Here is a 15,803-nt window from a genome sequence, read left to right as displayed (position 1 = left end):
AAGTGTGTAAATAGTGTGTAAGTGTGTTAATAGTGTGTAAGTGTGTTAATAGTGTGTAAGTGTGTAAATAATGTGTAAGTGTGTAAATAGTGTGTAAGTGTGTAAATAGTGTGTAAGTGTGTAAATAGTGTGTAAGTGTGTAAATAGTGTGTAAGTAGTGTGTAAGTGTGTAAGTAGTGTGTAAATAGTGTGTAAGTGTGTAAGTAGTGTGTAAATAGTGTGTAAATAGTGTGTAAGTAGTGTGTAAATAGTGTGTAAGTGTGTAAACAGTGTGTAAGTGTGTAAACAGTGTGTAAGTGTGTAAATAGTGTGTAAATAGTGTGTAAACATTGTGTAAATAGTGAGTAAACAGTAAGTGTGTAAATAGTGTGTAAGTGTGTAAATAGTGTGTAAACATTGTGTAAATAGTGTGTAAACAGTAAGTTGGTAAGCAGTGTGTAAGTGTGTAAATAGTGTGTAAGTGTGTAAATAGTGTGTAAGTAGTGTGTAAGTGTGTAAGTAGTGTGTAAATAGTGTGTAAGTGTGTAAGTAGTGTGTAAATAGTGTGTAAGTGTGTAAGTAGTGTGTAAATAGTAAGTGTGTAAACAGTGTGTAAGTGAGTAAACATTGTGTAAGTGTGTAAACAGTGTGTAAATAGTGTGTAAGTGTGTAAACAGTGTGTAAACAGTGTGTAAACAGTGTGTAAATAGTGAGTAAGTATGTAAACAGTGTGTAAATAGTGTGTAAGTGTGTAAATAGTGTGTAAGTATGTAAACAGTGTGTAAATAGTGTGTAAGTGTGTAAACAGTGTGTAAACAGTGTGTAAATAGTGAGTAAGTATGTAAACAGTGTGTAAATAGTGTGTAAGTGTGTAAACAGTGTGTAAACAGTGTGTAAATAGTGAGTAAGTGTGTAAACAGTGTGTAAATAGTGTGTAAATAGTGTGTAAGTATGTAAACAGTGTGTAAATAGTGTGTAAGTGTGTAAACAGTGTGTAAACAGTGTGTAAATAGTGTGTAAGTGTGTTAATAGTGTGTAAGTGTGTTAATAGTGTGTAAGTGTGTAAATAGTGTGTAAGTGTGTTAATAGTGTGTTAATAGTGTGTAAGTGTGTAAATAATGTGTAAGTGTGTAAATAGTGTGTAAGTGTGTTAATAGTGTGTTAATAGTGTGTAAGTGTGTAAATAATGTGTAAGTGTGTAAATAGTGTGTAAGTATGTAAACAGTGTGTAAATAGTGTGTAAGTGTGTAAACAGTGTGTAAACAGTGTGTAAACAGTGTGTAAATAGTGTGTAAGTGTGTTAATAGTGTGTAAGTGTGTTAATAGTGTGTAAGTGTGTAAATAGTGTGTAAGTGTGTTAATAGTGTGTTAATAGTGTGTAAGTGTGTAAATAATGTGTAAGTGTGTAAATAGTGTGTAAGTGTGTAAATAGTGTGTAAGTGTGTAAATAATGTGTAAGTGTGTAAATAGTGTGTAAGTGTGTAAATAGTGTGTAAGTGTGTAAATAGTGTGTAAGTGTGTTAATAGTGTGTAAGTGTGTTAATAGTGTGTAAGTGTGTAAATAGTGTGTAAGTGTGTTAATAGTGTGTAAGTGTGTTAATAGTGTGTAAGTGTGTAAATAATGTGTAAGTGTGTAAATAGTGTGTAAGTGTGTAAATAGTGTGTAAGTGTGTAAATAGTGTGTAAGTAGTGTGTAAGTGTGTAAGTAGTGTGTAAATAGTGTGTAAGTGTGTAAGTAGTGTGTAAATAGTGTGTAAATAGTGTGTAAGTGTGTAAGTAGTGTGTAAATAGTGTGTAAGTGTGTAAACAGTGTGTAAGTGTGTAAACAGTGTGTAAGTGTGTAAATAGTGTGTAAATAGTGTGTAAACATTGTGTAAATAGTGAGTAAACAGTAAGTGTGTAAATAGTGTGTAAGTGTGTAAATAGTGTGTAAACATTGTGTAAATAGTGTGTAAACAGTAAGTTGGTAAGCAGTGTGTAAGTGTGTAAATAGTGTGTAAGTGTGTAAATAGTGTGTAAGTAGTGTGTAAGTGTGTAAGTAGTGTGTAAATAGTGTGTAAGTGTGTAAGTAGTGTGTAAATAGTGTGTAAGTGTGTAAGTAGTGTGTAAATAGTAAGTGTGTAAACAGTGTGTAAGTGAGTAAACATTGTGTAAGTGTGTAAATAGTAAGTGTGTAAACAGTGTGTAAGTGTGTAAACAGTGTGTAAACAGTGTGTAAATAGTGAGTAAGTATGTAAACAGTGTGTAAATAGTGTGTAAGTGTGTAAATAGTGTGTAAGTATGTAAACAGTGTGTAAATAGTGTGTAAGTGTGTAAACAGTGTGTAAACAGTGTGTAAACAGTGTGTAAACAGTGTGTAAATAGTGAGTAAGTATGTAAACAGTGTGTAAATAGTGTGTAAGTGTGTAAACAGTGTGTAAACAGTGTGTAAATAGTGAGTAAGTGTGTAAATAGTGTGTAAATAGTGTGTAAGTGTGTAAATAGTGTGTAAGTATGTAAACAGTGTGTAAATAGTGTGTAAATAGTGTGTAAACAGTGTGTAAACAGTGTGTAAATAGTGAGTAAATAGTGAGTAAGTGTGTAAACAGTGTGTAAACAGTGTGTAAATAGTGAGTAAGTGTGTAAACAGTGTGTAAATAGTGTGTAAGTGTGTAAATAGTGTGTAAGTATGTAAACAGTGTGTAAATAGTGTGTAAGTGTGTAAACAGTGTGTAAACAGTGTGTAAATAGTGAGTAAACAGTAAGTGTGTAAACAGTGTGTTTGTGTATATTTGTGTAGAACTGATGTAATGACAGACAATACTTTGTGGTTTAGGATTAAACGTACGCTACATAACAGAAGCCCGGTTTGGTATTTCGATGCAGAGCGAGTGCCGCTTAAACACTTGTGTTCTGTGTTTTTTATTTTATTATTAAATTCCTTTCAGTAACCTGCACTATGTCTGGAACAGCTGAGTCGTTCATCGCACCGTATAGCGTTTATGGGAGTCACGTGACAAAAGAACGAACGACTCCGAGTAGAAGAGCCAGTGAGAAAGAATCGCTCAGTTCTGTTTCCTGGACATAACCTACAGACGGATCACTCTCCGAGACGACTACGGAGTCACATTAAAGATTCGTTCAAAAAGAGCGAATAGTTCATGAACGACTCATCACTAGCAGTTTGTTTTTTCTGTAAAGGCAGAGGTGGATTTTATGAATTCTTTTTATTTTAGAGTGTTTAACTTTTGTAAGGTTACATAATTAAAGTTGAAAGTGCGACTCCATTCAGTGAACCAACAAAAGCTTGATTAAATCAGATAATCGTAGAGTTCTACACATCAGGACGTGAACCTTAATACACTGCTGTAGCTTAACAATATATTTACACACTTTGGACAAGAAGAAATATAAATATAAATTAGTGATGTCAGTCGATTAAAAAATGTAACCGAGTGAATCAGGATTAATCTGATTAATCATCTGGTGATGTTTCCTCAGTCATCTTATTGTACCGCGTAAACATGCTGTTATCACATACCGCCGGGTGACCATTAGGGTAAAAAAAAAAACTGGTAATGTGTTAAACATTAATCAGCCCTAATATAAATACAGACCAACAGGTTAATAAAAAAATACATGTGAAAATCAAGTCTGTTATTACGCAGTCACATGTCTGAGACCAATCAAGAGGATGTGTATGTGTGTGTGTCTGCGTCTGTGTGTGTGTGTATACTCACATCAGCTAATGTTTTGCCATACATCAGGATCCCTTGTTGCAAAAGAAAATATCTCTGTCAGAAAATAAATACAAAGCCAGTGTGATTAATGACGTCATCTCTCAGTACCCATAATCAGATCAGAGCCTGCAGTAGGAAGAGTTTCAGAATGAACAGCATCATCATCATCATCATCCAGACAACTGAATAAAGATAAAAGATGGCAGTGGGGTGAGGGAGGAGGGGCTTTTTAAAAATGCTCTCATTATGACTGATACAGTAAAGATGAACGAGACAAATATAAAGTAAAGTAGTGAGTTTAATCCGTTTTCAATTTAATTCGTCCCAGATGTGAGTTCTTAATGCAAAACGTTGTATTCTGAAATGCATTGTCTCATAGGAAATAATGTAAATGCAGCTAATCTGTTCCAGCCACACAAACATATTACCAATAATACCAATTTCCAACACCATAATCATATTTGTGCATATAAAAACAATCAGAACCTTAAGAAAAGACATGTAAATTAAGTAAAATATAAAAAAATAGACATTAAACCTCACTTTATTAACCTCTGCTTTAAAAACCAAACTGAGAGCAGCTCCCTTTTTTTCTTGCTACTGTCCTTGCTAACATTCTTGGGACACACGGTGCTATGTCACACTAAACCTTGCACAAAATGTAAAAAAAAAAAAAAAATAATAATAATAATACAATAATAATAATAATAATAACACACAAAAAAAACACCAAGCACGAGGAAAATATGCACATGCACCTGTGGGAATCGAACCCAGACCCTGGATGCTAACAGGTGCTAACCGCTAAGTAAAAGTTCTCCGGTATAGTCACTGAGCCAGACTCAGCTGAATAAGGTTCGTGTATCCGCATGTCCAGTTACACAAGTTCACCAGGTTACATTGTCAGAAAGCTTACATTTTGACTGCTAAATATTTTGGGTGTTGGAGAGGAGACAAAGGCTTTTACAGATATAGGTTTGTCTGGAGCCCTGTGATTGTGTCTCATCAGCTTTATTTGACCTTTATTTGACCTTCCTGGCTTTTCATTATCATCACATGATAAAGAACGTGTCATTTTAACACAGACACAATGTTGTGTAGAAATGTGTAATTTTCTTTCTAAATGTATACTGCCTTTACCCATAAAAATTATACTATGCCAGAAAAAAATTAAAAAATATATGAATAAATAATTTAATTAAAAATAGGAATTTATTGACTTGATTGCTCTAGAGGACAATATTTCCTCTGAAAGCTGAATGTTGAAGACGAGTAGTCCAGCGACTCAGATCGCTCACCGCTTGGCCCCAGGGTGGACTGCTTTCACACAAGGTGTGTGTGTGTACACTCCTGATGTAAGCTGGAATTAGCCACACACCCGTGTTCTGGGTGGCTCACGGTTCAGGTTCCTGACTCTACCTGGTTTTGCAAACGGTCACGCCTAGCGAGTGATAAAGGGCTAATGAGAAGTAAATTACACAGGACAATAGATTAACACCCAGTATGAGTGCAGATCAATCCCTGCTCTCTGTTTCACCCAGATGAGGATGGGTTCCCTGTTGAGTCTGGTTCCTCTCAAGGTTTCTTCCTATTACCATCTCAGGGAGTTTTTCCTTGCCACTGTCGCCCTCGGCTTGTTCGTTAAGGACTATCTGAACATTTTGATTCATACACATTCACATTTCATACAAACTTAAATAATTCTTTTAAATGTGTAAAGCTGCTTTGCGACAATGACAATTGTTAAAAGCTCTATACAAATTGAATTGAATTGAATAGATAAGGGCTGACCTTGTGCCAGCCTTTCATCGGCCACTTCCTCCTCTTCAGCAGGAAGCCTTCTTGCTCGCTCGGTTTCTGAACGCTGCTCTCCAGCTTCTTCAGGCTCTCCATGAGCTCCCAGCCACCATTCTGTGAGAGACACGGCCAGAAGACATGTTTACATTTATATCACTGCTTCCAGGCATGGCTACAGTACAGAAGGACAGATCTCCATCTTGCCTGTCGGGCATCTTGACCGTTTTCCTTAGACGTCACCGGCGCCTCGCTGTGCTCCTCCATGTCCACGCCTGTGCAGTGGGGACTACTGTAGAAAGAGACAGAGACGGGAAAGACAGTAATCAGACGCCAGGAAGACGAGTCGGTTCAACATTTTTTTTGCGTTTTACAGATTTGCTTTCATCTCTAACTGGGACTGATATAAACCCACTACAGACCAGCGTGATGTGACTGGTGTGTCGACTGTATGTGTTCATCTCTACACTGTAACGTCACCATGACAATTTCTCCACATTACTCAGAGTCATATTCAGGATGTGAATCATCATTCTACAACAATACTGGGGATTTCAAAACTATAAAATAACACATATGGAATTAGGTAATTACGTAACAACAAGAAAAACAACAGTTAGTTGTTATTTTAAGACACAGAGGTCAGCCTTTCTGTAATAGTTCTTGCAAGAACAGTATTGTCAAGTGCATTTGCAAAATCCGTCAAGCACCATAATGAAACTGGCTCTCATGAAGGCCGTCCCAGGAGGGCGAGACCAAAACCTACTGTACCTCTGCCCCAGACGAGAAGTTCATTTAGAGTTATCAGCCTGAAAAATGACCAATTAACAGCACCTGAGATTAGAGGCGTTATGAAGTCTTTACAGAGCAGAAGTAGCAGAAACATCTCACCATTAACTGTTCAAAGGAGATTAATGCATTTTTTGGACGCCTTCAGCCTTTACAATGTAGAAAGAAATAAAAATCAGGAACCATCATGGAGTTAGAAAGTGTTCCAAAACTTTTAAACGGTACTGTGTATCATACTGAAATACACACACACACACACACACACACATCCGTGTGCTGGAGGACTTGTAATGGCTGTTATATACGATAAATCAAAAAAAGTTCGACTGTGTGCGTCTGTGATCATAAGTAATAGCACTCAGTTATGGAGCAGCGTTGTAACTAAATACTGCATAAGTGGGGGGGGGGGGGGATTTTAGGAAGCTGGATCATGGAACACTAAACAGGGTTTACATATTAAAATGATATTATTGAATGAAGTCCAAGTATGTCGTGACCTCGTCATTACACAACACCTGTGTGAAGCCACACGGTAAATGTAGGGTTTATATAACTGCAGTCAATCATTAATCAGTGATTAAATTAAACTTCACTGTGAACATGACTGCAGTACAACGGTACCTCCGTATACACGTTTAATTCGTTCCTGTAGCCAGCTCTTAAACTGATATGGCGTATTGTGAAACACTTTGTCCCACTGGAAATAATGTAAATACAGATAATCCGTTCCTGCCACTTAAAAATATGACCAATATTACCAATCCCTAAAACTATAATCATATTTGTCGATATAAAATATTCAAAACATTTAGAAAAGACATGTAAATAAGGTAAAATATTAAACCTCATTTAACCTTAATTTATGATTCCTCTTGGCACCGGCTGCTTTAAAAACTAAACTGAAAGCAGCTCACTTTTCTTCTTGCTACCCTCCTTGCCTATATTCTCAGGACCCGTGGTGTTATGTCTTCACTAAACACACAAAAAAAAAGTAAACTCTCCACTGACGCAAACAAGTTGTGAATGGCTTCCAGGTGGCGTTCGGTTCGGCTCAGTTCGCATCCTGAGTCAGATTTCTTATGTGCGGCGTTCGTATGCTGACGCACCGCTGTACTTCAGGTCAGAGGTAATGACGCGTCTCACTGCCCAAACTGTAGGAGAACTTTAACCACTGAGCTAGCGCTGGCGTACGCGAGCTGAGTGTGTGTCTCTGAACTGCACAGTGAGTTATCATGAAGACTGTGAGATACAGGACATGCAGATATTACAGTCTGATTATTCCTACTGTAACAATGTGTACTGTTCTGTTCTGTCACAGCCAGTCAGAGCTTTAAAACAATAATCACATGATAACAAGATTTTTATTACACGACTATTACACCACTGTGTCCAGGCGACTACTAGGCACTTTACATGTTTGATTTACATGTTGTTTTATACAGGACTGCTTCATCACTAGGTGTGTTTACATGGAGCCCAATATTTCATTATGATGGGAATAAAAGCTCTACAGGAATAAAACCACAGCGTTTGACCATCTCAGTGGGAACAGTCTGACCTGACATGTAGACACTTCATCTGATCGTTTCTCTCTTGTTAAAATAAATCTAAACTTTCTGTGCACGTTTGCCCCACGCTGGGGTAACACTAGGTGACATGAGGAGTCCATAAAGGGGGAAATCTAGATTAAACTCAACAAACAACTCAAACAAGTTCAGACTTTCATCCACTTGGTCTCTGACTGAGGAAAGAGCTCTGATTGGCTCACATTTCATACGCAGTGGAGCATCTAATCAATCATCAATAGGCTGATCATCAAGTTCCCATCATAATGATCATCATAAGCTGATTTTATGTAACCAATCACCACACAGATGGTGAGCTTTTTTTATTAGACAACATGGAAATACGACGTCTTCTGTTCTTTTCCAGCAGATTAAACTCTTCACAGTTACATCGTATATTAAGTTATATGATCCACCCTCCATCTAGGGACCTCTGTAGTCCATCTAGGGACCTTGAAGGCCAACAGTAGCCATTTTATTTACTCACATTTTACATCTAGTCTAGTTGACCTCTAGTCACACACACATTCACACACTACGGGCATTTTGGGAACAGCAGTTAGCTGAATGTCTTTGGGCTATGGGAGGAAACCGAAGTACTCGGAGAAAACCCACCAATCATGGGGAGAACATGCAAACGCCATGCAACCAGACCTGAGGCGGGAATCGAACCGGACCCCTGGCAGAGCGAGGTGTATGTGTAGTATAGGTAAGGGGTCCGCTAATCTGTTGAGGTTTCCGAAACCGCACACAAAAAGAGCTCAGAGGATCAGTGATGTCTGTGAGGAACCTCATGAGAAATGCCATCAAACCCAAATCAACCTAATTCTCAGGGTCTCTAAGTCTCAGACCTAAAGGTGTGCAGTCGTGCAAATCCACTTCTACCCAGAGTTCTCACCACATGGAGACCACTACTGCCTGCTGAGGATGGAGGAACAGTCTGCTTATAGACACATGTGAGTACTGAGGACACTTAATAAACACTCGGATTGGGAAACACACATGATGGCGATGACGACAATCACTCGAGTCACTGAAACTGCCAGAACAGTTCCCCGAATCTCCATCAGTGCTTCAACAAAATCAACTAAAACCAATTTCCTGTCATACAGTTGAACTTTGACCTTACAGCACAGTATAGTACTTATCAAAGAGACTGATTTATGGTCTCACTATCTGGAATCACCCAAATGAGGAGGGGTTACCTACTGACTCAGGGTTTAATCTCAGGAGGTTTTTTCCCTCGTCAGCTTCGGCTTGCTTATTGGGATAAACATTTTTCTTGTAGAGCTGCTTTGTGATGCCGTCCAATGTTAAAAGTGCTATTCAAGAGTGAGTCAAAAATTATCCCCACTCCGGGTGTATTATAACTTCTGTGGAATATTAAAACTTCTCTTATCAATACTGCCAAGGCTACAGTTTCCCCAGCGTGTCCATCGGACTCTCACCTGTTTGGTCCCCTGAAAGCAGCCCTGTGAGGACGAAGATTCACTTCTGATAAAGAAGTAAATACAGCGGTGCAGTAGTGACTTGCAACTCAGCCTAAAACATTTTTAAGCAGAAATACATAAGCCAGTTGACAGACGGACAAGGTGTATTAAAAGACAAGGAGACTATGTTGCAAAATTATGTATTTGTCTTAATTTAAGTTAAATTAAAATGCATTCTAAAGCCAAAGTGCAGATAATTTGACTCAACTAACATTTGTACTGCATTGAATATAAATCCAGGTTCATTCTGTATCATGTTGATGAAAAAAATCTGAACCAAGCTCTATGAGTCATCATGTTTGACATTAACCTTACACACCAGTGTGACGGTGTGGGGAAAGATTTAACACCCTTCAGAGGCGTTCCTGTAGTGCAGAACGTTCTCAGTGTCTCAGCGTTGTTGTTAACCCCAGCACGGCTACAGTTCATTCAGACTCAAGTAGAAACGTCCATTCTGTATTCTAACATTTCACAAGACATGAACAGGATGAGACGAGGCAGACGGCCTGCTCGGAGTAAAACAGCCAGGTCGTCAGATCTGTAGCAACTCAATCGCTTTCATGTGGCACCACAATTCTGCACAACACATCCAGCATCGTGTAGCTGACGTCCTGAGGCTGGTTTACATGCGACTCACAAATCAAAACATTAAGAGATAAGAATCTTGCGGTTTTTCTACCCACATCAGATATCACTGATAAAGACGAGACACGCATGATAAACTGCATGAGCAGGGAGACAGTCATGTCTCAGAGTAACAAAGCATTTTCACTGTCTGGGGAGAATTCTTAAAAACCTTCTAGATGACCATGTAATAAAATAAATAAATAAATAAATAAATAAACAAACTATTCGATGTAATAAAATAAATAAATAAATAAATAAACTATTAGATCCCTGACGTCCACGTGCCAACGCTGAAAACAACAAAAATATATTTCTGTTAAAGCATAAAACATTCCTAGTTCCCAGTAGTGTGAACAAGCGATATCATAGGACATACTAGGCCATGACACATGAGGTCATAAGATCAATCCGAGCTCGTTCTGGTACTTTGACATCACTTTGTATTGACATGATGCACTTCTAATTACTATAATTAGCCAGAAATGCAGAAAGAAACAAGTCTGGTTAGTGTGTAGCCCGCATATACCCAGATATCTATTGTGTACCTGTTATACAATATCCATATGGAAAGTTTGTTAAAGTAAAAGCAGCTTATTCAGTAGAACGCTGTAGAGTTGTGGTTACAGTGTGTTTCATGTCCTGATACTATTTCCCTCTTTTATAGCAGTTAACTGATTCACATAACAACTGTTTAGGTTGAACCGAATCACACACCCGCTCACACACCCGTTTAGATGAACACCACCTAGCATTTTCACACACTAACCCTCACAATATTTACTGCTGCTATTTGTACAAGAACTTTTCTTTGCCGCTACTAACACAAAATGTTTACTCCATTCACCATCTCATGGACATTTTATTTTAAATTTTATTATAAAATAACAAAATAAGTATCATTCTGTAAGGTTCAGTATCTAAGCCTTGTTTAGGCCAAGTTGTACTCCCTGTTCGGTAATCGGAGAGTGAATCACAGATGAGAAATGGAAAAAGTAGATAAAAGGATAAAGATGAAGTTTTGTCTTAAAACCACTCCAGCGTGTTAAAATTCACTTATACCACTTCAGCGCTGTTATTTCAGCCAAAGTGAAAATATGAACTAATCCCAGTAAAAATATTCACTTTATCTTTTCTAATTAATATCTATTGGTGCAGGTGTGTGTTTACATTGAGACAGTAGCGCATTAGTAGATTATTTTAAAGTAGATTATTAAATCTGGCACAGACTTTCATAACTGTTCATAACATCACTTTTACTCCACATTTCTAATGATTTCACTTGTGGTGCAGGTTAAACTTCAAGCAGATATCGAAGTATTGAAAAAGTTTCATTACATTCTGTCCAGCAGTCAATTTAAGCCCCGCCCAGAGTTTGACGCATACGCAGTACGCCGTCTAAACTTGGGGTCTGTATTCTAGTACATACTGTACGTACAGTAACTGCTCATATCTTCACTTTTACTCAACATTTTGAGTTCATTTATTAAGCAGGTTTAACTTCAGGCAAATACTGAAGGACTGACAAAGTTCCTTTAAATTCTGTCCAGGCGGTTTTGTGTGATGCTGTGACATATTTCTGGCTGGACAGACAGACAGACTGAATAATTCTCAGACTGGTTTCTGGTCCTCTGATGTATGAAACGTAAAGATATCATTGGAATAGCGAGTTCGGACCAACGTACAGACAAAACCTTCCTTTTATTTATATAGTTGTAGCATTTCGGTCCTGGAGGAACGTTGTTTCGTTTCACTGTGAACTGAACTGGAGGTTGAAATGACAATAAAATCCTTCTTCACTTGAAAGTTTAGTCCTTTAATACAGACCAAGTGCCACTTAACAACCTCCCTAGGAAGCTCCACACTACCCTTCAGTATCCTGGCTGATATCAGATGAAATCAGAGCAGACAGACTTGTGTTACAGCTTCACCTGGACCCCCTGCTGCCCCCAGCACTGACCTGTCAATCACTCAACACATCCCTGCGCAGCAACAACAGCGCGCGCGCCCACACACACACGCACACACACACAGACACACGAGCCCGCGCGCGCGCGCACCTCCAATTCGCTCGAGCTCATTGATTCATGTAGTTTCAGCCTACGTGGCAGAGCTTCCACCTGTAACACACACACACACACACACACACACACTGCAGGAACACACTCCTGGTACTCAGAGGAGTAACACCGTGTATCTCTGTGTGTTAACCTTCACTTCCGTATGGCTGATACACAAACCCACCTGGAGCGCTTTGATGTCTTTGATGTGTATCTGTTTGAAGTCTTCCTGTCACATTATTTTCATGTCGTCATTTATTCCCCCGGGATCAATAAAGGAAGAGTTTCACATCTCTCGCACGTTCTCGTGTATGTATCTGCGTGTTGACCCGCGTCCTCGGGTACTTCCTGCTCTCACACACACACACACACACACACACAGGTTACAGCCCCGAGCAGCGAGCTCTGTGGAGTGGAATGTGTGCGGCGCCCGGTGGGCGGGGCCAGGGCCGAGTCAAACTCCTGGCGACCAATCAGAATTGAGCAGCGCGCGGCGCGAGCCAATCAGCAGCCAGGACTGGAGTTCCGTCCCACAGGTAGCAGTGATGTCACTTCTGAATCTTTTTGGTGAGTCAGATCATTTGATTCGGATCACCATTAAGAGCCGACTCTTTCCGTGCTTTGCATTCTGACTGATCTTACTATTCTAAAGTAAATAATGTTGTTCGCAAATGAAAAAAATAAAAAACATCTGTTTCACTGTGACAGGCTGCAAAGTGCCTAAAGACACAATTTAAAACCTGCCTGTTTTCGTAGCAACCTCATTTCCCCTTTCGTCTGTTTTAACCACTTACACTGACATTCAACATCACCAGTCAATTCTGTTCAATTACATTCTAATCAATACAATTGGATTTGTATAGCGCTTTAGCAAAGGTCAGTGTTGCAAGGCAGCTTTACGGAATCACAGGAATATGAAACGTGTGAGAAAATATTTATAAAGCAAAATGTTCAGATTGTCCCTGATGAACAAACCGAGAACCATGATGTGATGGAAATTTGAAGAAATCATGAGAAGAACCAGACCCAACAGAGAACCCATCCTCATTTGAGTGACATCAGATAGCAGGAGCTGTTTTGCATGAAAAAATAAATAGTGTCTATAAGTCATACTGTGTGTTAGACGGCTAGAAGTTCAATATAACAGGAAATGTCTTTAAGTTAATGGAGTATACTGATCACCGGCCTGATCATCTGTCATCATCTGCAGCTGTTTCTCATTGGGGCATACCTTACATTAGATGCTTTTTTATGCTTGAATGATTTATAGTTTATTGTGCTTTCTTGCTTTATTACAATTAAGATCAAGATAAAATTTAATTATTTGCCACATGAGTATGAACCTTACAGACACGTACCTTACAACAGACAGGGTTTAGAGCCAAGGGATCAACAATGGCAGGTTGATAGTGCTATGGCTTGAACCCCTTAAATAATCCATAACTCTCTTCTTGATACATGTGAGAACATACTTACATTACTTACACTCAGGTCCATAAGGTTTGGAAAAATGACATGTTTTGGCATTTGTTCTCTATACACCATCACATAGAATTTGCAATGAAACAATCAATATGTGACTTAAGTCAAGACTTCAGCATTAATTCTTTAATGCGGTCTAACAAAAGTGTGGCATTAACCATTCAGGCAGTGACCACTACAGCCATTTTCAGTCATGCGTATGCATTTTGTTCGGTCCAAAATGGCTTAAATACAACATCAGACAACACAAAGCCATGACCTTAGTTCCACAAACAATGTGTGAGCAGAACTGAAAAATCTCGAGTGAGGCTTCCCATAAACCCGACTGTGAGGATAACATAAAGTAACATAAAAAGCTTATGGAAGGTGAATAGCTTCAATCCTCACAGACTGTATGTAGACTTTTGACCCATGCAGATAAACTCTCTCTGCTGTTATTCTGAAATGCCCTTTTATGGCAATAAAGTACATGAACAAAGTAATAAACTAAATGACTTTAGTTTAAATGAGTTTAAATGTAGATGTGTTTAAAATTTAGGCACATAATAAAATCACCTTTATTAATATTTAAAAAAAGATCTTCTCCACACTCATCATCAGCATATTTTATTATTGTATGAACACAAATAACTGAGTAAAAAAAATGTGTATATAACATATTATAAACTTCCTATAATAATTTTCAGCAATAACAACAGCATGTTTTAGAAAATCTGTGTTTTCCAAATTCATAACCAGTGTTTCATAAAATTTTGTTTAACATCCTAAATGTATTTTTTTCAGCAGAGGCATAACACAAAATAATAATAATAATAATAATAATAAATAAGTAAAAAAATATTACAATAAAAATGAAATAAGTAATAAGTCAATCGGTTTGACTAACGAATACTTCTTAAAAATTAGTTTGTTTGTTTGGTTTCATTTATTTAGTTCTTTAGTTCGGAGCCCTTATATAAGATATTTAGTACCAAACAAGTGCCATACCAGTAGGTTACACACCTGCCAGAATGCAAATTAAAACATAAATTCAAACAAGGAGAAATAAAATTTAAATCACTTGCCAAGTACAGTACAAGTATCACAGATGCCATCTGTTGTTCATTTACATTTTATTCCCATATTGCTCATCAATGCTCGTTTGGTCCATTCCCACAAACAAAGCCAATGTAGCACAAATTGCTTAAAAAAAAAAAAGCCAAGCCTGATCATAACAGAAAGGCACGAGAACACCCAGTGCATCAGAGCCTGCCGTGTGTGGGGCTTAGCAGGCCCAAGAGCGTGGGGCTGCCAACCCAGTCTACAAATTCCACAGATCCCAATCCAACCAAGCATCCATGGGGTACACTGAGTAAACAAGTCCACTTCATAAAGGACCCTTCCTGCAACTCACAGCGCCCATTGGTCAAGCCCCAGGCAGGTCCATGCATTTTGGAACCAGGGTAACTTTTATGCCTTTACGTAAATGTACAGCAGCACAATGAATTTAAAATAAACACTTAAGATGTGAGCAAAGCCAAGTCAAAAGTGTGCTGCATCTTATAGTAATATGTATACGATCAGAAAATATCAGGAATAAAGGAATAACATCTTCTTCTTCTTCTTCTTTAATGAATTTTAAACACACACACACACACACACACACACACACACAAAAGTTATTGTTATTTTAACTGTCCTCACACTATATTAGAGCTGAGATTAAATAATGAGCTCAGAGTTCAAACTGTCAGGTTTAAGTTAAGAATATTTACATCCAATTTATATGTATGGAAATGACAGATACACATGATCACGTGCTCTTCAGGTTGTTTTTCAGTTGTTTCTATGATCAAAAGATCATAATAATAATATGCTTCATAAGATCATAAATATAATATGCTATAATAATAATATCCTTATTGTGAGAGTTTTACATTTTTGTTACTTCATACCCATACTCCAGTAGTGGTAAAAATTACAAGTTATAAAAGCAATGATAACTTTCGTTCTACCGGACATATCCGAAAACCCAAATGCACAGTTTGATGTCTGAACACCCCGGCAAGGCTTCCATATGAGCACATGTATTTTATTTATTTATTTATTTATTTATTTATTTATGTAGTGCTTGGGATTTAATTGATAAACCAAATATATTTAGACAAGTAAACATACAGTTGAAACCTGTTAAATCTCTGATCTTAATCCCACCGAAAATGTGTGGGTGGAACTGAAAAGGTGAAAAGGTGCAAACAAGAAGGCCTACAAACCTGACCCAGTTACACCAGTTCTGTCAAGAGGAGTGGGCCAAAATTCCAG

The 15,803-nt window shown here is 38.0% G+C and overlaps 1 protein-coding gene across 1 annotated transcript in view; it reads right to left on the bottom strand.

The window, feature by feature from the left end:
* Window positions 1-12,418, bottom strand: part of osbpl3a (oxysterol binding protein-like 3a) — a 25,587-nt gene extending 13,169 nt beyond the window's left edge. The window contains exons 1-4 of the mRNA XM_053490127.1: window positions 12,205-12,418; window positions 5,700-5,784; window positions 5,490-5,609; window positions 3,699-3,752 (exon numbers count right to left, since the gene is read on the bottom strand). Coding sequence (XP_053346102.1) covers window positions 3,699-3,752; window positions 5,490-5,609; window positions 5,700-5,759 — 234 coding nt within the window. The 5' untranslated portion in view covers window positions 5,760-5,784; window positions 12,205-12,418. The remainder of the gene's footprint in view (window positions 1-3,698; window positions 3,753-5,489; window positions 5,610-5,699; window positions 5,785-12,204) is intronic.
* Window positions 12,419-15,803: the final 3,385 nt, after the last annotated feature.

The sequence above is a fragment of the Clarias gariepinus genome, chromosome 28 (assembly GCF_024256425.1).
Source record: "Clarias gariepinus isolate MV-2021 ecotype Netherlands chromosome 28, CGAR_prim_01v2, whole genome shotgun sequence".
In the NCBI taxonomy this organism is placed as follows: Eukaryota; Metazoa; Chordata; class Actinopteri; order Siluriformes; family Clariidae; genus Clarias; species Clarias gariepinus.
Note: the sequence above shows the minus strand (reverse complement) of the source record. Positions and strands in the feature narration are given on the sequence as shown.